General features: G+C 44.2%; 1 protein-coding gene across 11 annotated transcripts in view; it reads right to left on the bottom strand.

Moving 5' to 3' along the window:
• Window positions 1-27,369, bottom strand: part of LOC115108230 (epidermal growth factor receptor substrate 15-like 1) — a 36,386-nt gene extending 9,017 nt beyond the window's left edge. For 4 of the 11 annotated variants that reach the window (XM_029632333.2, XM_029632327.2, XM_029632331.2 and 1 more), the window contains exons 1-24: window positions 27,307-27,369; window positions 26,156-26,197; window positions 25,885-25,974; window positions 25,157-25,204; window positions 24,942-25,037; window positions 24,660-24,725; window positions 24,289-24,474; window positions 23,881-24,126; window positions 23,609-23,766; window positions 23,360-23,537; window positions 22,739-22,801; window positions 21,636-21,724; window positions 19,375-19,407; window positions 19,126-19,198; window positions 18,775-18,936; window positions 16,959-17,156; window positions 15,429-15,593; window positions 13,207-13,312; window positions 12,367-12,423; window positions 11,586-11,743; window positions 11,402-11,474; window positions 9,612-9,766; window positions 9,303-9,396; window positions 3,996-4,016 (exon numbers count right to left, since the gene is read on the bottom strand). In XM_029632333.2, the coding sequence (XP_029488193.1) occupies window positions 3,996-4,016; window positions 9,303-9,396; window positions 9,612-9,766; window positions 11,402-11,474; window positions 11,586-11,743; window positions 12,367-12,423; window positions 13,207-13,312; window positions 15,429-15,593; window positions 16,959-17,156; window positions 18,775-18,936; window positions 19,126-19,198; window positions 19,375-19,407; window positions 21,636-21,724; window positions 22,739-22,801; window positions 23,360-23,537; window positions 23,609-23,766; window positions 23,881-24,126; window positions 24,289-24,474; window positions 24,660-24,725; window positions 24,942-25,037; window positions 25,157-25,204; window positions 25,885-25,974; window positions 26,156-26,197; window positions 27,307-27,333 (2,584 nt within the window). In that variant the 5' untranslated portion in view covers window positions 27,334-27,369. The remainder of the gene's footprint in view (window positions 1-3,995; window positions 4,017-9,302; window positions 9,397-9,611; window positions 9,767-11,401; window positions 11,475-11,585; window positions 11,744-12,366; window positions 12,424-13,206; window positions 13,313-15,428; window positions 15,594-16,958; window positions 17,157-18,774; window positions 18,937-19,125; window positions 19,199-19,374; window positions 19,408-21,635; window positions 21,725-22,738; window positions 22,802-23,359; window positions 23,538-23,608; window positions 23,767-23,880; window positions 24,127-24,288; window positions 24,475-24,659; window positions 24,726-24,941; window positions 25,038-25,156; window positions 25,205-25,884; window positions 25,975-26,155; window positions 26,198-27,306) is intronic. The other 7 variants (XM_029632328.2, XM_029632335.2, XM_029632336.2 and 4 more) reach the window with 5 other exon arrangements.
• Window positions 27,370-27,458: the final 89 nt, after the last annotated feature.

Raw genomic sequence — 27,458 nt, 5'->3', positions numbered from 1 at the left:
GGAATTGTCCGTAGAGCTCCGAGACAGGATTGTGTCGAGGCACAGATCTGGGGAAGGGTACCAAAAACCTTCTGCAGCATTGAAGGTCCCCAAGAACACAGTAGCCTCCATCATTCTTAAATGGAAGAAGTTTGGAACCACCAAGACTCTTCCTAGAGCTGGCCGCCCAAGAACCCGATGGTCACTCTGACAGAGCTCCAGAGTTTCTGTGTGGAGATGGGAGAACCTTCCAGAAGGACAACCATCTCCGTAGCACTCCACCAATCAGGCCTTCATGGTAGAGCGGCCAGGCGGAAGCCACTCCTCAGTAACAGGCTCATGACAGCCCGCTTGGAGTTTGCCAAAAAGCACCTGAAGGACTCTCAGACCATGCAAAGCAAGATTCTCTGGTCTGATGAAACCAAGATGGGATGTTTTTTAGCGGCAGGGACTGGGAGACTAGTCAAGATTGAGGGAAAGATGAACGGAGCAGAAAGTACAGAGAGATCCTTGAGGAAAACCTGATCCAGAGCGCACAGGACCTCGGACTGGGGCGAAGGTTCACCTTCCAACAGGACAACGACCCTAAGCACACAGCCAAGACAACACGGGAGTAGCTTCGGGACATAGTCTCGGAATGTCCTTGAGTGGGCCAGCCAGAGCCCGGACATGAACCCGATCAAACATCTCTGGAGAGACCTGAAAATAGCTGTGCAGCGATGCTCCCCATCCAACCTGACAGAGTTTGAGAGGATCTGCAGAGAAGAATGAGATTAACTCCCCAATAACAGGTGCGTCAAGCTTGTGGCGTTATACCCAAGAAGACTCAAGGCTATAATCGCTGCCAAAGGTGCTTCAACAAAGTACTGAGTAAAGGGTCTGAATACTTATGTAAATGTCATATACTTGTTTTTGCATTGTCATTATGGGGTACTGTGTTTAGACTAGAGGTTGACCAGTTAATCGGAATGGCTGATTAATTAGGGCCGATTTCAAGTTTTCATAACAATCGGAAATCGGTATTTTTGGACACCATTTGTTTTTTACACCTTTATTTAACTAAGCAAGTCAGTTACGAACACATTCTTATTTTCAATGAAGGCCTAGGAACGGTGGGTTAACCTGTTGAGTGTAGGGGGCAGTATTTTGATGTTTGGATGAAAAACGTACCCAAATGAAACTGCCTATTTCTCAGGCCCAGAGGCTAGAATATGCATATAATTGTCAGATTATGATAGAAAACACTCTAAAGTTTCCAAAACTGTCAAAATATTGTCTGTGAGTATAACAGAACTGATATTGCAGGCAAAACACGAGGAAAATCCAACTAGGAAGTGCCTCTTATTTTGAAACCTCCCTGTTCCATTGCATGCCTTCCCTCCATTTAAAGGGATATCAACCAGATTCCTTTCCCTATTGCTTCTACATGGTGTGAACAGTCTTTAGACATAGTTTCAGCTTTATATTCTGAACAATGAGCGAGAACGATCACATCGCGTCAGTGGATGGCTGGGTGCCAGCAGAGTTTTGCATGCGCCAACAGCTTGGAGCGGAGCAGACATTTTCTCTCTGTCTCCTATTGAAAAAGCTATGGTCCGGTTGAAATATTATCGATTATTTATTGTAAAAACAACCTGAGGATTGATTATAAAAAATGTTTGACATGTTTCTACGAACTTTACGGATACTATTTGGAATTTTCGTCTGCCCCGTCGTGATCGCTCGAGCCTGTGGATTACTGAACATAACGCGCCAACCAAATGGAGGTATTTTGGATATAAAAATAATTTTATGGAACAAAAGGAACATTTATTGTGTAACTGGGAGTCTTGTGAGTGCAAACATCCGAAGATCATCAAAGGTAAGCGATTTATTTTATTGCTTTTCTGACTTTCGTGACCAATCTACTTTGCTGCTAGCTGTTTGTAATGTTTTGTCTGATGAGAGAGATGTCCTTACATAAACGATTGGTTTGCTTTCACCGTAAAGCTTTTTTTGAAATCTGACACACCAGGTGAATTAACAACAATCTTAGCTGTGTTTTGCTATATTGCACTTGTGATTTCATGAAAATGTAATATTGTTAGTAATTTAATTTGAATTTGGCGCTCTGCAACTCAGCGGATGTTGACGAAAATGATTCCGCTAACGGGATGGGTGCGCCAAGAAGTTAACTGCCTTGTTCAGGGGCAGAACGACAGATTTTTACATTGTCAGCTTGGGGATTTGTTTTTGCAACCTTTTGGTTACTAGTCTAACCACCTGCCTTACATTGCACTACACGAGGAGCCTGCATGGCAGGATGACTACCTGTTACGCGAGGGCAGCAAGAAGCCAAGGTAAGTTGCTAGCTAGCATTAAACTTATCTTATAAAAAACAATCAATCTTAACATAATCACTAGTTAACTACACATGGTTGATATTACTAGTTTATCTAGCGTGTCCTGTGTTGCATATATCGATGCGGTGCCTGTTAATTTCTCATCGAATCACAGCCTACTTCGCCAAACGGGTGATGATTTAGCACTGTCGTTGCACCAAACCTAACCATAAACATCAATGCCTTTCTTTAAAATCAATACACAAGCATATATTTTTAAACCTGCATATTTAGTTAATATTGCCTGTTAACATGAATTTCTTATAATTAGGGAAATTGTGTCACTTCTCTTGCGTTCCGTGCAAGCAGCCAGGGTATATGCAGCAGTTTGGGCCGCCTGGCTCGTTGCGAACTATGTGAAGTCCATTTATTCCTAACAAAGGCCGTAATTAATTTGCCAGAATTGTACATAATTATTACATAACATTGAAGGTTGTACAATCTAACAGCAATATTTAGACTTAGGGATGCCACCCATTAGATAAAATACGGAACGGTTCCGTATTTCACTGAAAGAATAAACGTTTTGTTTTCGAAATTATAATTTCCGGATTCGACCATATCAATGACCAAAGGCTCGTATTTCTGTGTGTTATTATGTTATAATTAAGTCTATGATTTGATATTTGATAGAGCAATCTGACTGAGCGATGGTAGGCAGCAGCAGGCTCGTAAGCATTCATTCAAACAGCACTTTAGTGAATTTGCCAGCAGCTCTTCGCAATGCTTCAAGCATTGAGCTGTTTATGACTTCAAGCCTATGAACTCCCGAAATTAGGATGGTGTAACCGATGTGTAATGGCTAGCAAGTTAGCGGGGTGCACGCTAATAGCGTTTCAATCGGTGATGTCACTCGCTCTGAGACTTGGAGTAGTAGTTCCCCTTGCTCTGCAAGGGCCGCGGCTTTTGTGGAGCGATGGGTAACGATGCTTCGAGGGTGGCTGTTGTTGATGTGTTCCTGGTTCGAGCCCAGGTAGAGGCGAGGAGAGGGACGGAAGCTATACTGTTACACTGGCAATACTAAAGTGCCTTAAGAACATCCAATGGTCAAAGGTATATGAAATACAAGTGGTATGGAGAGAAATAGTCCTATAATTCCTATAATAACTACAACCTAAAACTTCTTACTTGGGAATATTGAAAACTCATGTTAAAAGGAACCACCAGCTTTCATATGTTCTCATGTTCTGAGCAAGGAACTTAAACGCTAGCTTTTTTACATGGCACATATTGCACTTTTACTTTCTTCTCCAACACTTTGCTTTTGCATTATTTAAACCAAATTGAACATGTTTCATGATTTATTTGAGGCTAAATTGATTTCATTGATGTATTATATTAAGGTAATAGAAAAGTGTTCCTTCAGTATTGTTGTAATTGTCATTATTACAAAAGTATTATGTATTTTTTTAAATCGGCCGATTAATAGGCATCTGATTTTTTTGTACTCCAATAACCGGTATCGGCGTTGAAAAATCATAATCGGTCGACCTCTAGTGTAGACTGATGAGGGGAAAAACTATTTAATCCGTTTTAGAATAAAGCTGTAACGAAACAAATGTGGAAAAAGTCAAGGGGCCTGAAAACTTTCCGAATGCACTGTATGTGATGATAAGCCATGCCATGCATACTCACAACGTTCTTCTGTGTGTTTTACTAGAAGAACAAAACAAAAGAGGGGAACACTTACAGTGAGGTGACAAAGACCACAGAGGGGGAAAGACAAAGGGATAGTAAACCATACAATTCTATAACACAGATGTCGGATCATAATTTGATCACTCATTTGTTGCTGAGAATTTTCCTACACAACAGGAAATACAAACTTGTAGTGTATTTTAGTTATAAAAATGATTCTAACGTTTGTAATTCCCACTTAGAAATTTCAGACTTGATTTGCCCTAACGGAAAATGTATCAACCCCTACAAAAATGTCAATTAAAGCGGAATGGAAACACTTCTGGAAGTTAAGCTGAGCAAAGTGATGTATTCAATCCACTAATAACAAACATGCTTGTAACATAGAAACATCTTTATTTTAAAGTAATTTGATCTGAACAATGTTTATTAGAGGTATGGGTAGCTCCATCTTGAATTGCCATAGTAACGACCGTTACTAGAAGTGAGCAAATTGAGTTTTGTCATGGAGACTGAAAGTGAATGCTGCCACCGGGAGGCCAAAACGAGGCAAGGTAACTAGCTAGCCTACTTGATTTAGCTCTTCTCTTGTCTTTTTGATGTAAATGTTTTCATTGATAACTGTACAACATAAAATAGAATAGCATTTATCATTTGGTATGAGCTAGACCTAGCTAAAACAAACTGGCTAGGGATTAGCATTAGCTAGCCAGCCAGGCAGAAGAGAGGGCTGCTGCAGGAGCTACGATCCCCATATAGCTAGGTAGCTACAGTAATTATTAGCTAGCTAGCTAACTACATAGCTAGGTATCTTTGATATATTATGAGTCTTTATATCTGTGATAGCTATGATTCCTAAAAATAGAAAGCCTTCTGGCTGTTGATTGCAAGAATGAATGTACCTAAGCCTGAAGCCTAACCCCATAGCTAGCTTTAATAACTTTTGAAAGCTCAGACTGGTAGTGGGCTTGGTAAATTATCCGGGTTCTTTGCTACTTACAGGCATACATTATAATATTATTTCAGTTATTTGACATTTTCTCAAATGTGAGTGGAAACCTTTGGATAATAAGATATAACTTTGTCACCTTGCAAGCCGATTGATAACTTGTACAATTCCCTTCCAGTCATGACACCCTTTATTATTTGCTGAAGGTTCATCGCTACTTGGGGAAGACAAGGACAAAGAGGATGACATTGAAATGGAGGAGCCAGAGGAATTTGGAGCCACCACGTGATGCTGCTGCCTCTCAACCAAGCTTTTTGACTGGAAGTTAACTGTCAATTATGTATTACTGTTATGTACTAATAGGCCTATAAATTAGATATTTTAAATACTCTCCCTCTCTCCGTCTCTGTTTGCAGGACACTGTGGTGGACTGTCAGTGCTCAGACCTTTTTGAGAAGATTGTCACCTGTGCACCAGGCAGTCAATAGCTGCCACCACGGTGGCTGCAAACACGGCTGCGGGGAAATCACACCATCATCCTCACATGACACATAAACTCAGCAAAAAACAGAAGTGTCCTCTCATTGTCAACTGCGTTTATTTCCAACAAACTTAACGTGTGTAAATATTTGTATGAACATAAGAAGATTCAACAACTGAGACATAAACTGAACGAGTTCCACAGACATGTGACTAACAGAAATGGAATAATGTGTCCCTGAACAAAGAGGGGGACAAAATCAAAAGTAACAGTCAGTATCTGGTGTGGCCACCAGCTGCATGAAGTACTGCAGTGCATCTCCTCCTCGTGGACTGCACCAGATTTGCCAGTTCTTGCTGTGAGATGTTACCCCACACTTCCACCAAGGCACCTGCAAATTCCCGGACATTTCTGAGGGGAATGGCCCTAACCCTCAGACCCAACAGGTCCCGAACGTGCTCAATTGGATTGAGGTCTGGGCTCTTCGCTGGCCATGGCAGAAAACTGAAATTCGTGTCTTGCAGGAAATCACGCACAGAACCAGCAGTATGGCTGATGGCATTGTCATGCTGGAGGGTCATGTCAGGATGAGGCTGCAGGAAGGGTACCACATGAGGGAGGAGATTGCCTGCAATGACGACAAGCTCAGTCCGATGATGCTGTGACACACCACCCCAGACCATGACGGACCCTCCACCTTCAAATCGATCCCGCTCCAGAGTACAGGCCTCGGTGTAACGCTCATTCCTTCGACGATAAACCCGAATCTGACCATCACCCCTGACCATCACCCATGGTTTACAGACAGATTTCACTTATAATTCACAGTATCACAATTCCAGTGGGTCAGACGTTTACATACATTAACTTGACTGTGCCTTTAAACAGCTTGGAAAATTACATAAAATTATGTCATGGCTTTAGAAGCTTCTGATAGGCTAATTGACATAATTTGAGTTAATTGGAGTTGTGTACCTGTGGATGTATTTCAAGGTTTTCCTTAAAACTCAGTGCCTCTTTGCTTGACATCATGGGAAAATCAAAAGAAATCAGCCAAGACCTCAATTTTTTTTGTAGATCTCCACAAGTCTGATTCATCCTTGGGAGCAATTTCCAAACGCCTGAAGGTACCACTTTCATCTGTACAAACAATAGTATGCAAGTATAAACACCATGGGACCACACAGCCGTCATACCGCTCAGGAAGGAGACTCGTTCTGTCTCCTAGAGATGAACGTATTTTGGTGCGAAAAGTGCAAATCAATCCCAGACAACAGCAAAGGACCCTGTGAAGATTCTGGAGGAAAATTATCGAAAGTCCACAGTAAAACGAGTCCTATATGGACATAACCTGAAAGGCCGCTCAGCAAGGAAGAAGCCACTGCTCCAAAACCGCCATAAAAAAGCCAGACTATGGTTCGCAACTGCACATGGGGACAAAGATCATACTTTTTGGAGAAATGTTCTCTGATCTGATGAAACAAAAATAGAACTGTTTGGCCATTAATGACCATTGTTATGTATGTAGGAAAAAGGGGGTGGCTTGCAAGCCGAAGAACACCATCTCAACCGTGAAGCACGGGAGTGGCAGCATCATGTTGTGGGGGTGCTTTGCTGCAGGAGGGACTGGTGCACGTCACAAAATAGATGGCATCACAAGGAAGGACAATTATGTGGATATATTGAAGCAACATCTCAAGACATCAGTCAGGGAGTTAAAGCTTGGTCGCAAATGGGTCTTCCAAATGGACAATGACCCCAAGCATACTTCCAAAGTTGTGGCAAAATGGCTTAAGGACAACAAGGTCAAGGTATTGGAATTGCCATCACAAAGCCCTGGCCTCAATCCTATAGAACATTTGTTGGCAGAACTGAAAAAGCGTGTGTGAGCAAGGAGGCTTACAAACCTGACTCAGTTACACCAGCTCTGTCAGGAAGAATGGGCCAAAATTCATCCAACTTATTGTGGGAAGCTTGTGGAAGGCTACACAAAACATTTGATCCAAGTTAAACAATTTAAAGGCAATGCTACCAAATACTAATTGAGTGTTGTAAACTTCTGACCTACTGGGAATGTGATGAAAGAAATAAAAGCTGAAATAAATCATTCTCTCTACTATTATTCTGACATTTCACATTCTTAAAATAAAGTGGTGATCCTAACTGACCTAAGACAGGGAATTTTTACTAAGATTAAATGTAAGGAATTGAGTTTAAACAGAGTTTAAATGTATTTGGCTAAGGTGTATGTAAACCTCTGACTTCAACTGTAAGTACTAGTAATGGGTCTCTATGTCCTCACCAAGTAGATCAGAGTGTCACTGGTCATTTCCCCTTCCTTGCATGCTTTTAATTGGTTCCCATCCTGACTCTTTGTGTATTAGGCTATAGGCCTAGTGGAATGTGAGAGTATGATGTAACTTGCACCTTTTTCAGGCTTGAATGAGACAATGTATTATCCTAACCTTATTCTTTCAATAAAGTTATTGATTTATTGATATTATATAACTTCTGCATGTCTTTCCTTAACAAATGTAAGACTAAATGCTATTTGTAATATGTTTTTGTGCATATATGTGTTAAATATACTATCCAGATGAGAACGTGTCCGATCACAGAACATTCCATAGAATTCTAGAAAAATACTTCCGGTGACTAAAATGGCTGTAACTCATTCACAGTAAAAGGTTTTACTATTCTGATCTCAGATGATCAATCCTTATAAAATAAGGAAAACTCAATATGCTCTAAGTTGTTCTCGATCTTCATTAGGAAGTTGTGTAAATGGCAGTTGTTTGAGAAAAATGTCACGTTTACACCCACCCCCCCACTCCGGCGCTCAACGTCGCCAGCTGTCTCATCATTACGCACACCTGCCACCATCATTACGTGCACCTGTGCCTCATGACACGCACCTGGACTCCATCACCTTCCTGATTACCTCCCCTGTATCTGTCACTCTCCTTGGTTCTTTCCTCAGGCGTTATTGACTCTGTTTCTGTTTATATGTTTCATGTCTGTATTCGTGTTTCTTGTTTTGTTACGTGTTTATTTTTTCATTAAATTTACTCCCTGAACTTGCTTCCCGATTCTTAGCATACACGTGACAAAAAAAACACATTTATGATACACATCTTAACAGGTGTTTTTTCTTGACTGATTACGATTTGATTGATTGATGTGGTTCTATTGAATGAGATATCATTTGAAAGGGCCATTTCTTATCTTTCAAAATATGTACCATGTTTTCATACATGTATATGGTTTGAAACCTGCAAAGTATGCTCATTAATGTGTGCAGAGGCATTCATCTCAGTAAATTCAGAAATTCTAAAACTCTCCCACCGATGATGCAACAATGCCAATATGGCGAGTTACAGTTAGCCTAGTGTTTCCATTCCCTTTCATTATAATTCACATAATATATATATATATTTTTTTACTGCAGGATTATTATTCTGATGTAGCAAACTGGCTCAAATTAAAATCCTACATCTGTAAAATTAAATGGACCTATATTGCAAAGAGTAATGCTGCTACAATAATTCATGTAAAATAGTAAATTAATCTATATGATGACATGGCACAGTGAAAGTGATAGCTGAATCACCCAGTGGTGCAGGGCGTTGTATTATTCATAGTGAAACCTAGGTTGGTGGCATTATATGTCCTTGGTTAACCCACTACCTCCCCCTCATTAAAAAAAAAAGTATCCTTTCCCTCTCTCTGTTTCTCGTTCTCTGTCTCTCTGTGGCACAACAATTCTCTTCGTCTCTCTCTCTCTCTCTCTTTCTTGTACAATCACTCTCCATCTCTATTCTCCCACTTACTCCCCCCCTCCACTTCTCCCTGTTTTCCCTCAGGCCTTACTCACCACTGGGTGGTTTGGGTCTGGGTGGAATGCTCTTCTTGGGCGGCAGAGCTGGGCCGTCCTGCTTCCTACTGAAGGGGTCGTCTACGAACCCACACTGGAGAGGGGGAGGAAAGGACGGCGGGAGAGAGAGGGAGAGACAGACAGACATTTCACAACTGTCAAGTGCCAACTCATAACAAGACTGATGTATGTGCATTGAAGACGATGAATCAGGAAATTAGTAAAAATACACAAACGGTTCTTTGTGCACCCCTGGGTAGGAAATGAACAAATAGATGCTATACAGTTCATAGTCCTTGGTAGAAGTACCTGCTGGTATTCTGGAAAGCCTCCTCTTCCTTCCATCGGGTCTCTGACCTTTGACATTTGGCTGAAGTCTGCGAACCCACTGTTACTGCCAAATGAGCTGTTACTGCTTCCAAAGGCAGTACTGCTTCCAAAGGGGTCGAGCGTGCCAAAGAGATCTGAGAAAATGTCAACATGAAACATTCAAGGATGTGTAGGTTATCGAGAACAAATATTCAAAAGGATTCTCCATGATACATGACTGATATGAGCTGTGCTTCCAGAGTCATTGGGGCGGCAGGGTATCCTAGTGGTTAGAGAGTTGGACTAGGAACCGGAAGGTTGCAAGTTCAAACCCCCGAGCTGACAAGGTACTAATCTGTTGTTCTGCCCCTGAACAGGCAGTTAACCCACTGTTCCTAGGCCGTCATTGAAAATAAGAATTTGTTCTTAACTGACTTGCCTGGTTAAATAAAGGTAAAAATTAAATTGCTCAAAGGTTGGCACACTGTGGTTTGACTCCTGAGTGTATATAAACCCTGTACAGTTTCAGTCAAGAAAAAGGAGAAGCTTGAAAATAGGCTAGATAAAATGAGCTGGTGAAAAAAAGAGAGAATTGTTGTAATTGTAATAAGCAATAAGCAAACTAACATGAAAACCTGATCCTACTACATGTACATTGTTTTTACATTTAAACTTTATTTAACTAGGCAAGTCAGTTAAGAACCAATTCTACCCCGGCCAACGCTGGGCCAATTGTGCGCTGCCCTATGGGACTCCCAATCACATCTGGATGTGATACAGCCTGGAATCGAACCAGGGACTGTAGTGACGCCTCTTGCACTGAGATGCAGTGCCTTAGACCGCTGCGCCACTCGGGAGCCCAAACATCCAACTGCCACAGTCAACCCAGTGTTCTAGCATGGCTATGGGACTTCAACACTGCATGGCGTAATGTGTTTATATGGACTACAGCAATTTCCTAGGGAAAATAAAGAGAGGACTTTCTTGTGCAACCCAGTAGAAATGAAGAGTTGATTGAGAGTGGGACGTACACACTTACAGTTGCAGGTTGCCCTGTCCAAGGCCTCTCTAGGCTACAGTTTTTCCACCCTTACACAGTTGCAGATTGCCCTGTCCAAGGCATCTCTAAGCTACAGTACTTACTAACTTACACAGTTAAAGATTGCTTTGTCCAAGGCCTCTCTAGGCTATTTCAGATGCCACAAGCCATCCTCTGGGCCCAAGCCACAATGCATCTCCTGTTTTTACTGGGACTGTTTCAAGTGAATTTTAAGTGATCCATGTGCTGCTTAGAATGGGAACCTTCGTAAAAAAAAAAATATATATATAACATCACAAGAACCTCAACTGTTTCCCAATCTTAAAACCGTTTAGGGTCATTATTTGACCCATCTTATCCATACAAATTATATCTGAGGCATTGATGTCTTTGAAAACTGATATTTGTTAACCACCACACTTTCCTGGCATTATGGGAGATTTTTTTTTTTTTTACTGAGGTCTACAACTAAAAATGTGAGAAAAACAAGGATTCAATGATTGAAAATGGATGTTAAACATGGGAACTCTTTTCACAGCTATTTGACACCTGCTCACCAGCCCACAGGCCTATAGGCCGATATAGTCAAAACAGCAGGCTTGGGCAAAAAGGTGTGAAAAGAAAACAAATGCATTGTGCAACTGAAACAACCTGTTCTCTCTGAATACAAAAATCTGACTTTTACAAGTCATGCCTGAGAAAAGGGAGATGGGGGGGTAGAAGAATAGGAGAAAGACATCTGAGCAAGTACCTGGTCCTGGGCCTCTGGTGGGTTTTGGGCTAATGGATATGAAAGGGTCTGCGCTGGTTGTAAAGTGACTTGTCTTCAAGAACAAGCAGAAAGAAACAGTTACATACATATACACCCATATATAAACTGAGTTTAATATAAATATATACAAACACATTCCAAGGGTCAGAAAGTGCCACAGTACCTTGGTGGGGAGCGTGGCACTTTTACTGAAGGGGTCGGGGGTGCTGAAGGGGTCTGCCTTGACGGTGGTCTTCCTGAAGAAGTCTTCCGACGTAGCTTTGAAGGGGTCCGTCTCTTTGAATGGGTCCCCCCCAAAGGGGTCTGGATGGTGAGAGAGATCTAGGACAGCTCAGTGTAGCAGGCTGTGGATCAGACTTGACCTTCCCTTCACATAGGCTAGTCTGACGGTACCCTATCCTTCGCACAGGGACGCGATGTGAATTAGGTTCACTGTGGACTGGAGCATCCGGACCGTAAGCCATGTAGTAGCTGAGATAATGCGAGTGCAATTTGGTTAACCTCTTCAGTAGGAATCATATCACCCAGTTAGTCACTATGTTCAATGTTCATTCCCCTTATGACAGTTCCATTTATTGTTGGTAAGGAAACTGTTAGGAAACGATGCATATTCTTTTAATCAGTTTTAAAAACGCTGGGTGTTCAACTGTCCGTGGCTTTGCTATTGTCAACATTGAGAACGTAGGCATTCTCCACTACGGCAGACAAATGCAAGAACTCAATCACCATTAAAGATAAACATTCAACAGCCAGCAAATATTTTCTATGGAATGTATGTCGTATATTACAAAGAGAGAGAAGTGGGACGTTGAAGCAAGCCCGGTTGGACCCTGTTTTTCAAAGTTCCAGAATGTCATCAACTTAACAGGAGGATGGCATTGTATGGAAGTTCATGTATTCGTTTAATTGTGTATGGCTCTTTCTGGTTATGAATAAATAAATACCTGCAGGCGCTGGTAGTGATGGCTGCTTTGCAAAAGGGTCGTTTTGGAAGGGGTCACCTACAGGAGAGGAGTTGAGATGAGGGATGAGGGGGAGAAGACAATCAGAGGCTATGGCACAGAGGACAACAGCTAAAACGTTGGAAGGGGGAATCTAAACACAGAAGGATAAAAAACAAATTATAGAGCACACTTAAGGAAAACAAAGGCAGAACTGCAAAAACAACGTCTTAGCCAAGCTGCAGAGGAGTCCACATTGCTTCTGGTGAAACTACAAATCATGTCGGGATAGGGAGGATGAGAGCCCTGTGGGAACATTTGAGTGAGGAGGAGAGGAAACTCAAGCAGGACTATCTGAGGAGAGGACAGAGGGATAACGGGGAGAGATGAGCGATTGCAGAGGTCGCTGAAAGAGAAGGAGAGGAAAGGGAGAGAGTGAGAGGAAAGGGAGAGAGTGAGAGGAAAGGGAGAGAGTGAGAGGAAAGGGAGAGTGAGAGGAAAGGGAGAGAGTGAGAGGAAAGGGAGAGAGTGAGAGGAAAGGGAGAGAGTGAGAGGAAAGGGAGAGAGTGAGAGGAAAGGGAGAGAAGGAGAGGAAAGGGAGAGAGTGAGAGGAAAGGGAGAGAGTGAGAGGAAAGGGAGAGAGTGAGAGGAAAGGGAGAGAGTGAGAGGAAAGGGAGAGAGAGTGAGAGGAAAGGGAGAGAGTGAGAGGAAAGGGAGAGAGTGAGAGGAAAGGGAGAGAGTGAGAGGAAAGGGAGAGAGTGAGAGGAAAGGGAGAGAAGGAGAGGAAAGGGAGAGAGTGAGAGGAAAGGGAGAGAGTGAGAGGAAAGGGAGGAGAATCGGCACCTTTGAACGGGTCTGTCTTGAAGGGGTCTTCAGAGTGGAAGGGGTCTGTGTGCATCTCCTGAGGGACGCTACAGAACCCAGATGTCTTCACCTTAAATGGGTCCTCCTGAGAATGGGAGAAAAACATATCTGTCTGTTTGGTTCTGGAGAGCCTTGGTTTATTTACACTTACAACTGTGCCACCATCTCCAACCATTTTCCCCTCAGACAGGCATTAAGGAGAAAAACCAACGCACGCCGACTCGATTGTTTATTCAGTCGGCCGATAAGTCTTGCCGAGCTGTCAAACACGACAGCTATCAAATCAAAATACTTCATATTTCAATAAGGGCCCACTCAGGTTCAAGTGGAGGAATGTGGGTTCAACAACACTAACAGAGACCTCGACGAGAGAGGAATGTGAGCCTGAAGAAAAGCCTCCACTGTTGCTGCTTCCAGACTTGACCAGACCAGAGAGCGCCCGGGGCTTGAGTTTCACTTTAATAACACAAAGGGAATTTTCATTCTTCTGCAATTTGCCCATTCTGTGTCTGCTGCGCCCCACTGCACTCAGCTGGTCCCAATGAAAAAAGCCCCCAGAGTCGGTAGGAAACAACCATCTGTTAGGCCCCACATTCTTCAGGGTCTCTGGTTTCTCTAGAAAACCTGCCTTCACGTGCCAGGCGAGCCCTGGCTATGAAAACGCTAACTTGTTATGTTTCATTAGCAGGACTTCTCCTCGTTTCAATAAGAGGCCTGACCGTGATCCCTGTGTTCACTCCGCCATGACATCCAACGCCGCCCAGAATTAGGGCCAAGAATAAGCGCTAAGTGTCCGAGCCCTTTCAAAACGCACAGGTAATAAAGCTTAAGACGGAACAACAGAGAGGGCTGCCAGGTAAAATAACAGAGTATTTAAGCAGAGATAATCACATTAAACAAGATATAACCAAACTATGGGATTAATATAAACCACTTAAGATGCTGCATGACCCGGACCCGCTCGTTTGAACGAAACATTTCTGACACTAAACTAGGGAAGTGATACCTCTTTTCTTTACAGGCAAAGGTTTAGCATATGCCACTTATCTTTTCTCTTTATCTGATCATCTCCGGTGACACACAGGTCAATTTCACACCCAGGCCAGCGGCCGACAATGACTCATCATGTTACCATGATCTGCAGATGTGGCTGAAATGAACTACACCTTAGCTGCCATCCGTTGTTCAAGTCCAAATGTACCAGATGTGTTCAGTAGAGTACTGCCTTTCTAGGTTGAACCAGGTCTCCACTAGACACCAAGCATTCAACCTCAATTGACCACTTTTAAATACACCACGTGGGCAAAAGTATGTGGACACCCCTTCAAAATGACTGGATTTGGCTATTTCAGCCACACTCATTACTGACAGGTGTATAAAATCGAGCACACAGGCATTCAATCTCCATAGACAAACATTGGCAGTAGAATGGCCCGTACTGAAAAGCTCAGTGATGTTCAACGTGGCACGTCATAGGATGCTACCTTCACAACAAGTCAGTTCGTAAAATTTAGACCCTGCTTAGAGCTGCCCCGGTCAACTATAAGAGCTGTTATTATGAAGTGGAAACGTCTAGGAGCAACAACGGCTCAGCCGCGGAAATGGTAGGCCACACAAGCTCACAAAACGGGACTGCCGAGTGCTGAAGCGAGCAACGGGTAAACGTCCTCTGTGCTCGGTTGCAACACTACCGAGTTCCAAACTTCCTCTGGAAGCAACGTCAACACAAGGACTGTCCGTCGGGAGCTTCATGAAATGGGTTTCCATGGCCGAGCAGCCGCACACAAGCCTAAGATCATCAGGCGCAATGCCAAGCGTGGTGTAGAGCTTGCCGCCATTGGGTCCTGACCTCAACCCCATCTAACTCCTTTGGGATGAATTGGAACGCTGACTGCGAGCCAGGCCTAATCGACCAACATCAGTGCCCAACCTCACTAATGTTCTTGTGGCCGAATGGAAGTCCCAGCAGCAATGTTCCAACATCTAGTGGAAAGCCTTCTCAGAAGAGTGGAGGCTGTTATAGCAGCAAAGGGGGAACAAACTCCATATTAATGCCCATGATTTTGGAATGAGATGTTAGACGAGCAGGTGTCCACATACTTTTGGCCACGCAGTGTATTACCTCTACATGCTTAGGAAAAACTCTGGGTCGTAGTTACAGGGCCCAGAGTTCAACCTCCTGAGCAATGTGGTCTCCTCACCATGGCTCCGAAACCTCCATTCTCGCGGTCGTGGAATCCCTCGCTCATGTCAGCCAGGTTGGTCATGCTGCCTCCGTGGGTCCCGTTCAGGTTGCTGTTGTACTGCTCAATGCTCTTAGTCATCTCCTGCTGGCTGTCCTGGATCTGAGACAGCTTACTGCGAGCCTGGAGGAACAGAGCAGCACAGCACAGTAGGTTAATGTAGGGTTTCAGTCAACACAGAGGATATTAGGGCTGTTAGGGGAACAACAGTTATATGTGACCGCATGTGTTTGCACATCAGGTTGTGATGACTTTCATTTGAATGTGTCTTTGAGAGATTCCATCAAAATGAGCCACCCTCCCAAAAGGATCTCTTTCCGTTCAATATAGTGGCCGAATAGCTTTTCTAAGGAACGGAGAGTGAGTGCATATTATTGCAGGTGATGGCCGAGGAAATGATCAACCAGCGTGGCTCTACGACCACTCAATGGCCTTTTGACCGCGGTGTTTCTTAAGACAGAACGCACGGCTCCGACAAGGCCTGAATGGGACCAGTCATTTGTGAAGAGAAACCCTCTCACACTATGGCCTCGTGCAGGGCACCCTGGGAGGAGAGTCTCAGCGCAGGCGTCACATGGTTCCGTTCACATTGCAGTGGCTACAGCTGATTGCGGGTATTCCCCATAGCTCCTCGTAGATGGTGGTCTTGGACTACAATACTGTAATCTCAGTATGGTTTGAATTCAATGAGAGAAGAGTGATGAATGAGGATATTAGTGAACATGATTTGGCGCTGCAGGTTATGGAAGTAGCTAAGCGCTGCTATTTGTTCATAATGAGAGTAGATCGGAATGGATTTTCTCTCACTTACCCCCCCCCCCCCCCCCACCCTATAAAAGAGAACACAGCCATCTATGTCTCAGCATCCTTTCTCAGGGTGATGTGAGAGTGTGATGTGAGATCGGAGGTGTGGGCTGTGGAAGTCATGTCAGATATGATGATTAGTGTGGTGCAGAAAGCGGAGGTAGTACATTTGACACTGAAACTGCCACACCCAAATCTGACGGAGGGCAGATATCTCCAGATGAGGGGTTAACGATGACGACATGCACTTTAAAAACAACTTCACTAGAATTTCACTAAAAATGTATTAAGTACTTCTTCATGTCCCAGTCTGTGCTGAATATCTCCCAGAAGAGAAGACCAAGCACATATTGAATCTGGTCATTTTCGTCAATTCGTGACACAAAAACTCCCCCTGGTGGTCACACTAGGAAGTGTCTTGCAACAGGTCCTGTCACATCCCAGACACATCCCTGATTCACACTCACTATAGGACAAAACTGAGCCATGCTGAGCTGAATTGGGCTGGCTTGGTTATGCATCCACCATAGCTGTGCTGGAACCATGCTGGAATGGACAATGTGACAATAAAATATCAAATGCCAGGATAGCTCGGGTTGGCCTTATAGCGTGAATCAGATGTGATGAGTCACTGTACCTAACCCTAACCGCAACAGGTGTCTGGGACCTCTCCTCTCCCTCTACCTGGTTGATCTCGTCCTGGGTGGCTTTGAGGGACTTGATGATGGTCTCCAGTTGGAACTTGCCAGCCGTTAGGCTCTGTTCCAGCTGGCTCTCCTCCAGCTGCAGCTGGTTCAGGTCTGCCTTAGCTCGACTCAGCTCCTCTTCTTGGCTGTGCAGGTCAGTCTCCTGGGAGTGGATCTGATTCTGCAGGGATGAAATCTGGGGTAGAGAAAGAGATTGACAGCAAGAGACAGTGGGGAGGGGGGGTGGGAGAAAGTGGAGGATGAATGCGATGCCTACCAGATTGATAGTGTAGGCTGTAGGGCTGTAACGGTACAACACATAAACATATGTAACAGTAGGCCTACAGCCTATGTCTACACTGCATTGTAGGCTATGCCTCTTGAGTAAATCTGAGCTGAATTCTTTCTCTCGGGCTATTCCGTTCAAACAAATGGATGCGAACATTGCAATCAAAATTCAACTCCTAATCGGGGCACTTCAAACTGTTCTTTTGTGAGGTCGAAGCCCGGGAACTACCACTGAACAAAAATAGAACCGCAACATGCAACCATTTCATAGATTTGACTGAGTTACAGTTCATATAATGAAATCAGTCAATAGAAATAAATAAATGAGGCTCTGATCTATGGATTTCACGTGACTGGGCAGGGGCACAGCCATGGGTGGGTCTGGGAGGGTATAGGCCCACCCACTGGGGAGCCTGGCCCAGCCAACCAGAATGTTTTTTCCCCCAATAAAAGGGCTTTGTGCACAAAATTTGAGAGAAATAAGCTTTTTGTGCGTATTAACATTTTCTGGGATCTTTTCTTTCAGCTCATGATAAATGGGACCAACACTTCACATGCCGCGTTTATATTTTTGATTCAGAATAGTTCTGTACGATGGCGATAAACCAGAATTGGAGGATCCTCTAATCACAGTTGAAATCTTCCGTTTGGCAACGTTATGGCTTCCCTGTAGGTTCCAACAACGGCGATGGACAGAGAGTTGTGGATCAAACAGTAACGGTATGATGCCACGCTCAATGACAATAGCCTACGCAGCTGCCAACATCTCAAATACGTTGACACGTTTACATCGACATCGTCCCAGTATGCCGTAACAAGCGGGAAGCGCTAAGCTAACACGACCACGTCTCCCCTCTGCATTCGGGCCAAAGAAATGACAAGAGCGGTAAGCTAGGCTACGTTGATATTTTGTACAGTCTTTTGTTTCTATGTGCCCATTCTCTGTGGTTGATGATAGTTGGTTTCAGGCAGCGCCTTATGAAAGTCCTCGAGCCGCGTTTACGAACTTCCCTCTTGCACCCTTTTCAGCAAACAGGTAGCAGCCGCTCTATATGAGCAAGCCAAAGGCCAAGTTTCAAATGAATGTCGTGCTTACTAATTAACAGTGACATCCCATCACATCACCCCAGAGCGGGAGATGTGCCCCCTTTATGATAGTCACTAGTGCGCATCTGGTATTGAAGGAGGCGGTGACATGGAAATGGGATTTTACCACATACGACTGGGAGAAATCCTCTTGACCGGCCCTCAAACTGGTAATTACTAGTGGGAAACTCGTCTATCATCCTGAGCACCCACTTCTCCCACATGCTGACCTCTTGATGTCACCTACTAAGGAAATGGCCTCTATAACAGCATTTTCGGCAGTTAAATCCAACAACAAAACATTATTCATCAAAAGCAATCTATTCATGTGTTTTTTTGAACTCTAGAATTTTTCTACAAGCACGATAGCTATATTGCTTCCATGATTACTACCAGACCACTGTCAAACTCCTCTGCTTCCCATTATCCCTTACTCTCACCATCTGGGACTCCTCATTGCACTTGATCCGGACGTCGTTGAGCATGTCCTCCAGCTTGGCCTTCTGCTGGTCCATCTCCTCCAGCCGCTCCTGGGCCTCCTGCTTCTGGGCCTCCAGCTCCTGCAAGCTGCACGTCTCTCTGTCCAGGTCGTTCTGCATCTCCTGACGAACACGCAGACACACATGTAATCAGCACAACAATGACAATCTGGGAAAAGAGAAGGGAACTCTGGACACGGTGCTGCACTACCTCGTTCCATTTAGAGTAGCAGTATAGAGCATTAAAAAACACATGGTGTGTCAAAAACCGCCAATCCCCTTTTTCCATGAGGAAATGGTACGCCTGCTGACCTGCACCTCCGAGGACTTGTGTCTGATGGCCTCCTCTGTCTCTCTGATGTCCTGCTCCAAGGTATACTTCTCCCTGAGAGAGAGGGAAACACCCCCCCCCCCATCAACACACAGCGCCACAGGGGAGAAAAAGCCAGCCGCCCCCCTCCTCCTCCACCTCCCTCTCCTCTTCCTCACCCCTCTCTCCCTCCAGACACAAAATGACGACAAAAGAAAAAGGACAGACTGGGACAGCCAAGAGAGGGTTACCTGAGGGCACTCCAGTGTGTAAAAGCAAGAGTGCTGACGCAGCATGAAGAGTAAGTGGTGAAAACAAAAGATTGATCAAATACACACATTTTTTTTTTTAAAAAGGGTTGGAGTGGGGGATGAGGCGGGATGAGGTTGAGAGGGAAGGACTCATCCACACCCGGCTGTTACCATTCTTCTCCTTTTGAAATGTCAATTTGATCACCTACTCTACTGTGTTCCACATGGAGTATCTACTAGTGTTGCACGGTATACCGGTACCACGGTAATATCACGGTACAAAAACGCCACGATACTTATGCAAAACGTTTTAGAACCCCGTTTCGTGTGAGCCTATCATTTCTCGGCCATACAGATCTAAAGAACCCGCTTGTGCCTGTTATAAAATGTTTATAAAGTCCGTTTGGTTGACAAATTCTGTTTAAAAAAATGCAAGTGTAACCGATGTGAAATGGCTAGCTAGTTAGCGGTGGTGCGCGCTAATAGCGTTTCATCCGGTGACGTCACTCGCTCTGAGACCTTGAAGTAGTGGTTCCCCTTGCTCTGCAAGGGCCGCGGATTTTGTGGAGCGATGGGTAACGATGCTTCGTGGGTGTCAGTTGTTGATGTGTGCAGAGGGTCCCTGGTTCGAGGCCAGGTTGGGGCGAGGAGAGGTACGGAAGCTATACTGTTACACAAGCAACAGCAACTAGTCTCTTGTATGCGCAGGTTCAATAACGTCTACTTCACATTCATGTGCATGTCACGTGTGGCAACTGTAATCAGCCAGCCTCATCCCCTTCCAGCCATCACTCACCTGCTTCTCTGCATCCACTCTCCCTGCACATCTGTTCCTCCATCAGTTTTTTAAATATAATTTTGGCGTGGTGGCGAGCAGGGATGCAGCTCAAACGCTTCAAAAAGAATATGACTCATATTACTAAAGCTACCTTTTTTTCCATCCACTGCGATAGGGCGAGCATTTTGATATCATTTCACAGGCAGAGAGTGTGTGAGGGAGAGACAGACAGAGAGTGTGTGAGGGAGAGAGGGAGAGTGTGTGAGGGAGAGACAGACAGAGAATGTGTGAGGGAGAGAGGGAGAGTGTGTGAGGGAGAGACAGACAGAGAGTGTGTGAGGGAGAGAGGGAGAGTGCGTGAGGGAGGGAGAGTGTGCGGGAGACAGAGTGTGTGTGAGGGAGACAGAGAGTGTGTGAAGGAAACAGAGAGTGTGTGAGGGAGGGAGAGTGTGTGAGGGAGGGAGAGAGTGTGAGGGAGAGAATGTGTGAGGGAGAGAGGGAGAGTGTGTGAGGGAGAGACAGACAGACAGAGAGTGTGTGAGGGAGAGAGGGAGAGTGCGTGAGGGAGGGAGAGTGTGAGGGAGACAGAGTGTGTGTGAGGGAGACAGAGAGTGTGTGAAGGAAACAGAGAGTGTGTGAGGGAGGGAGAGTGTGTAAGGGAGGGAGAGAGTGTATGAGGGAGACAGAGAGTGTGTGAAGGAAACAGAGAGTGTGTGAGGGAGGGAGAGAATGTGTGAGGGAGGGAGAGAGTGTGTGAGGGAGGGATGGAGGGTGTGTATGCGTGTTAGCTGAAGAGTAAAGGTTTCATGCAGTGTTTTTCCCTCACTGCCACAATGACATGCAGATCATTATGCATGTATATCCCTTCCTCCCAGTCCTCCAGCCAAATCACAGTCAGGCCTTTATGAAGTGTGAATATCCATGACAGGTTTTCTGTATAGAACATGCACATAATGTTTGGAAAACGGGGCCGGGGGCGAACCGGACGCTAGGACACTGGCGTGGTACCGCAATACTACCGTGATACAGTACTTGGCCTGCTATCGTATCGTTAGTAAAATGACTGGCATCATGACGAACCTAATATCTATACTGTGCCTGTTTCAAATGGAATGCTTACTTTAATCTGTTTAGTAGATTAAATTTATTTATACATTTATTTATAGAGTATAGTTGCTCTGTTTATTCCATTTAGGTTAAACTATTGCTAAAACTGCACTGACTTAATCAAGTTGTTGAGTGATGATTGACGAACAAGGAAATGAAAGGTGGAACTCATACAGGGTGATATAAGCTAGAAAAAGTTGACAAAGAAAAATGACTAGACATCTGGAAAACCACATCCTTTAAGACTCTCTGTGATATTGTGTGTTTTAAGATTCTGGATTTGCAACATCTTTGTCAGTAGCACAAACAACAGTGAATAAGTTAAACCAAAACCATCTTGTGATCACTTTGAAAGAAAATTTGTGTTGTGAATCACCTCTGCAGCTGAGCGATCTCTTGACTGATGTCGTCCAGCTCCTTGATTCCAGTGAACTCTGACCCTGACCCCACAGAACTGGAGCTATCCTGTGGATGAACAGACAGAAAGAGAAATAGAAGAAGAGAAAGAAAGTGAGCCCCTTTCTTCAGCTGACCTGAGAGAGAGCCAGAGTTGCCACGACACCAAACCATCCAGACCAAACCATGGTAAAGAGACGGAGACAACAGGGAAGGAAGCACCACAGAGGGACAGGTGACAGGGCGAGGGTGAAAAGGGGGAGTTGTTCACCGCCGCCACGGTCAGAAAACTCAGGAGGTCAAGTCACACCACCGTTCACAGTCACTGAGTTCTCACAAATGCTTTGCATCTCTTTGAGATTCTGTCTAGCGAGCCATCGAAAGCATTTGTCGGGTTTTTTCGCCAGTTACCTACCCAGAACTTGAACATTATTTGCTGATACAGAGACATAACCCAGAAAGCGGCATTCAGCAGCGTTTAGGTTTGGGTAAAGAAGAAAACAGTGTGCGGTAAGCGCTTGGTGGGGTCTAAGCACCAGACTAGAGCAGGACAGCAGCAATCAATGAGGTTTAGGGGCCTCCAAAACACACAGAGCACATCACTTCACAGAGCTCCAGGTTGCAAACCACATACAAACCACGTAAATATACTTTCATACCAAATCAATCAATTAATAGTTATTGTCCATCAAGAAGATACTCTCTCCACAGCACAACACTTTGTTATCAGAGTGTCTCAGATGTAGGATCTTAATTTGAGCCGGTGTGCTACAGCAGGATAATCATCCTGCAGCAACAGGAATTGTGAATTATTATGTGGATCATAATTATTGTACCTTTTTTGTAGGGGTCGATACATTTCTCGTTAAGGCCGAGATTCCAAAGTGGAAATCACAAAGTTCAGAAGCCTTTTTACGACGTTTTAAATGTCCTGCATTGCAAGGAAAGTTCTCCTGCAACAGGGTGATGATCAAATGAAGATCCTACAACTGTATTGTCCCTTCCATCTTTCAAACCCAGCACCTGTAAGCAGGACCATTGGAAATTCCGACGCATTTTCAACAAGCTAAATATGGGACTCACCCGCCTCATCTCAGACAGAGCGGCCACCTCAGAGCCCACGGGAGTCATGTACCCAGACATACTCTGTGGATAGAGACAAGGGGATGAAGAGTTACTACTGAGCACAAGAATGATTCCTAGCCATGAGACACACTGAGTGTCAATCCCAGACATTAACACACGATTAGATCTCCCTAAACTGTCATTTGTCTCAAAGTGTATGAACAGAAAGGAAGTTGTACTCTATATTTGCTCCCAACAATTGAACAGGTAAACCTGATAACTGCCGTCACAAAGCGGAAATACAAGCACTTTAAGTGTGTCTGCGCACGAAAATAGAAAGTGTGTGTGTGTGTGTTTTCTTACATTATCAGGACCAAAATGTTCCGATAAGGTAGAAAAACAATAATAATCCGTGTTCTGTATTTGTTCGAATGTTAGGTTAGGTTTAATGGTTAGGTTTAGGGTTAAGATTCGTGTCAGAGGATTTTTTTTTGTTGTTGATTAGGTTAAGGGAAAATAGGATTTGGAATGGAACTAAATGTTTATTCCCCAAAAAGTCTTGAAAATTCATATAAAAGCTCTGTGTGTGTGTGTGTGTGTGTGTGTTCTTGTACATGTGTGAGGTGCGTGCATGCGTACATGGGAGGGAGTGGTACACACTGGCACGGGAGTGCCCCTCTCTGAAGGGGGGATCATGTCAGGGGACAGGGCCTGAGGAGGGTCCATGCCTTTGCTGACTTTCTGCTGGATGAAGTGCATGGCCAGAGCAAACTGCTCCCGCGTCAGCTTCCCCATCTGCCTGGTGTCTGCCAGGGCCCTGGACACACAATAACAACAACATGAGTAATACAGTCAACTTCAGTCAGGGAATCAGTCAGTCTCTCCTACCATATGTGTGCCAGTAGATTCTGGGGCAGCCCTGAGTGCATGAAGATGTCCTTGACTTCCATGCCGCTGACAAAGCCATCTACATCCAAGTCTGTCTTCAGGAAGATGTCATCATAGCGCCCTCTGTCTGTCACCGGGACTACCCAGTTCACTGAGTGCTGACGTTCACGGGGAGGGAAATGACATATGTTAAAACACATTACACACTAACAAGTTAAGAGATTGCTTTGTCGCCAATCAAGATAGCTTGCTCAACGTATGTGTGTGTTTACCTGTGCAGATTTGAGAGAATATTTGGGGGAGAGACTGCCGGCGCTGTTGAGGGAGTTCATGCTACCGTGGGAAGGGGTTGAGCGCAGGCTGTCCTTGGGGGGCGGGGGGCTGGCGGGCAACATGGGCACCATGCCAGGAAGGGAGCCCACCAATGACTTCTTTCTCTTGTTTGGAGGGATGAGAGAGGAGGGGAGAACAGAGGGGACCGGTTCCTTCTCCAAGGCCCGGTAGACCAGGTGCATGGCCTGGAGAACAGAAGGCAAAAGATGGGGATGGAAGTTACACTTATTACTAGTGATAAGAGGCGTTACGATCTCACACACAGGCAAATATGAGCTGTGAAACATTTGTTTATTCAGATCTATTCATTCCACAATCATTCCACGATTTACTGGCGTAAACCTTACCACCGCAAATTCATCTCGATCCAGATGTCCATCTTTATCAATGTCACTGAGATCCCAAACCTTTCCTAACACGTCCAGAGGTAGTTTTGAGTTGGTTAGAACTGGTTTTACTTTGTCACCAGAGAGGAGTCCACTGACTGGTGCAAGGCTTTCAAATATGCCGTCGAATTTGCCCTTTTCTTCAGGCTGGAATAGGAAATGAACCAAAAATAACAATAAGCCATTGACAAGCAAAGGTAAACTCATGATTCTCTTAATTCTGTTCTGTGTTTTTGCACAATAAAATACAATTGTTCTAATATACAAAAACTCATTTTAGTATGCTCTCATCAAACAAACACATGGTCCAGGGTGATTTCTACATGACTCACCCTCACAGCCCAGTGGGGTTCACTAGAGACGGATGATGTGCTGAGAGATGGGCTGCTAGTGTCCTTCTGTACCCCAACAACCAAAAAACAACCTTCAACTTTAACACTTACTTCACAATCTCCCAACCAAACATATCAATCAAATCCAATCAAATGCTATTGGTCTCATACACATGTTCAGCAGATGTTATTGAGGGTGTAGCTAAATGCTTGTGTTCCTAGCATAAATCCCCTCATCGTAAAACTATCACGAAACCTGGGTGTAGTGAGGATTGTACTCACAAATTTGGGGGGAGGGATAGTGAGGTTCAAACTCGAGAGGCTGACGTCTTGTCCGCTCTGTGCACAGGCCACCAACCGCAGAGCTACATAGAACCCCTATAAGAGAAGACGGGACAACGGCATTGTTTATGGGTGTACAAATAGCAGCTCGATTCCCCTCAAGGGTCCCAGTATCAAAGGCGTCGCACACATAGAGGAAATTATTCATTTTCTACCCGTTTGTCCAAGAACCCTTTCCCATCTGGGTCTGCCAAATCCCAGATCTGAGGGGAGACAAACACAAACAAGAGGATTAGGCCTAACTTAGAAAACATCAGGTAAAGCCTCAATGTGCAATAATCATTAGGGAAAGTGTACAAAGGAAATAACAAGCAATCTGCATAAAATTCCCAGTGAACCAGCTGCATAAATGTGGACCAAAGCAGAGCTAGAATGACAAACAAAAGGTAACAATACAACATCTGGATCAAAGCAGAGCTAGAATGACAAACAAAAGGTAACAATACAACATCTGGATCAAAGCAGAGCTAGAATGACAAACAAAAGGTAACAATACAACATCTGGATCAAAGCAGAGCTAGAATGACAAAACAAAAGGTAACCATACAACATCTGGATACAAACGGAGCTGAAACAACTGCACTCCCCAAAGGTTCTGATATATAAAAGACATTGATCTGATCAGACCAGGCAATGACGTAAGATGTGGACATCTATTCCAGTAATATTCCTCTGGGGGTACTGAATGAAGCAATGCGCGCATGTATGTCGATGGTCGTATTACTCCTCGATGACATAGACAACTCTAATAAACATGATTTCCTGCTGGTCACTGTCGGCTGCTTTCAGAGCAGTTTATCAGTCTAAAGTGTCAGGGACTGTTCCCTTGGGTATGCCGCTTGCCCAAAGCTTTCAGTGGCCAGCAGCACCACACAGTACCCACCTTTCCCAACGTGACATCAGGAAGACCCGATTTCTTCAGGAACAACGCAGCTTCCGTGGGCCCTACTCTCCCCGTGTTTCCTGGGTCCACCTTGCAAAAACCACACAGCAAATCAAACTGTTAACATGTTTCTATCTACACCTCCACTGTACTGTTGAATGTGTTTAGTGTTGTCTAATGCAGCCATTGAACAATAAAGAAGTTCAATTCTCCTCAATCTATGTTGATATGACTAGCCTATGTAATAACCAAACTATAACATGTGTTTTACCTGTCTATAAAAGTTCTCGTACACAGGGTGCCCACTTGACAGCTGATTGGGAAAAGGTTTTTCAGATTAGTCATATCATTTCAAATAGCTGCTGGTAACCATTGTCTTGAGTCAAATAGCGTGACACACCCCACAAAACCTATTACTGACATCTGGACTTCCCCTTTAAAAATCCACTTAAGGGTTTATCACAACCAAAAGCCAGAGAGGGATTTCCTGTCCCATGTCATCAAATATTAATGTCATCTAATAGGCTTTAAATCTTTTGAGTACCTTTTGAGGAGCTCTTTAAAGCATAATGTAACTTGTAAGTTGGCAAAAAGCCTATCTTTGTCATTAGATGAAAAACTAGAAGCATCATGTAGCTAATGTGATTGAACCAAAATTGGTCCTCTGTGACTCCTGGTGCAAACTCTTGAGATTGTGATTCCCAAAATTGTCTGAAACAACACATAGCTTGTGTTCTGAAAAACGATCTACAAGTTAGGACAATACATTGCGGCATCTTACTGAAGCAAAAAAACAGCCAATGTAGCCAGCACCATAAGCACACAACCTGATCAGTCATCATCCATCATCACATAACCACGTTATACCCTAGCCACCTGGTTTCACTACTCACTAACGTTTACACACCTATCGCCTTTTAGTACATTCTTATATAGCTACAATGGTATTACATGAACTGTTCCGTGTGACTGTGTTATTACACTGATGCCCTAGTAGTCAGACCGTTTAGCTAGCTAGTTTTGTTTAGCACTACCGTTACAATACGTTGGTCTTTCCTGGTTGCATAACTCTTGCGCCTTTGTCTGGTGTCAAAATTGAAATGTTAATTAAAAATTCCTATAATTATATTTCATCTAACGATCATTAGCTAGCTAGCTAACTTGTTCATTTTGCAAGCAAGCTAGCGGTAGCTAGCCCACTAGCCAGCTGGCTAGTCAACGGTACTATCTGCCAGCTTATCGTTACTGATAAGGCCTTGTCCCATCCAGCTAATACTCTAGTAGCAAGCTAGCTAAACACCCCCTTCTTCCTTTCAAATTAGATTAAAAGCACACCATTAAAAACTGCAGCTCATTCATCGGCATGCACAACAGCTTGACTGAATGTCCTCCGCATATTTACTTAATTCCTGCCTACATTACCTGGGTGAGAGATGCGAGTGCAGCCATCTTCCCTGTTGCTGCGGGAACGCACACAGTACACCCTCCAGCTCGCAGACAACACCACCACCTAGTGGACACGCTTGCAACGTGCAAGGCCCCGATGAACGACGTGAATTAATTGACATGACAGT

The sequence above is a fragment of the Oncorhynchus nerka genome, linkage group LG24 (assembly GCF_034236695.1).
Source record: "Oncorhynchus nerka isolate Pitt River linkage group LG24, Oner_Uvic_2.0, whole genome shotgun sequence".
NCBI classification, from domain to species: Eukaryota; Metazoa; Chordata; class Actinopteri; order Salmoniformes; family Salmonidae; genus Oncorhynchus; species Oncorhynchus nerka.
The sequence above is the reverse complement of the archived record's forward strand: the minus strand, read 5'-3'. Positions and strand labels throughout refer to the sequence as shown.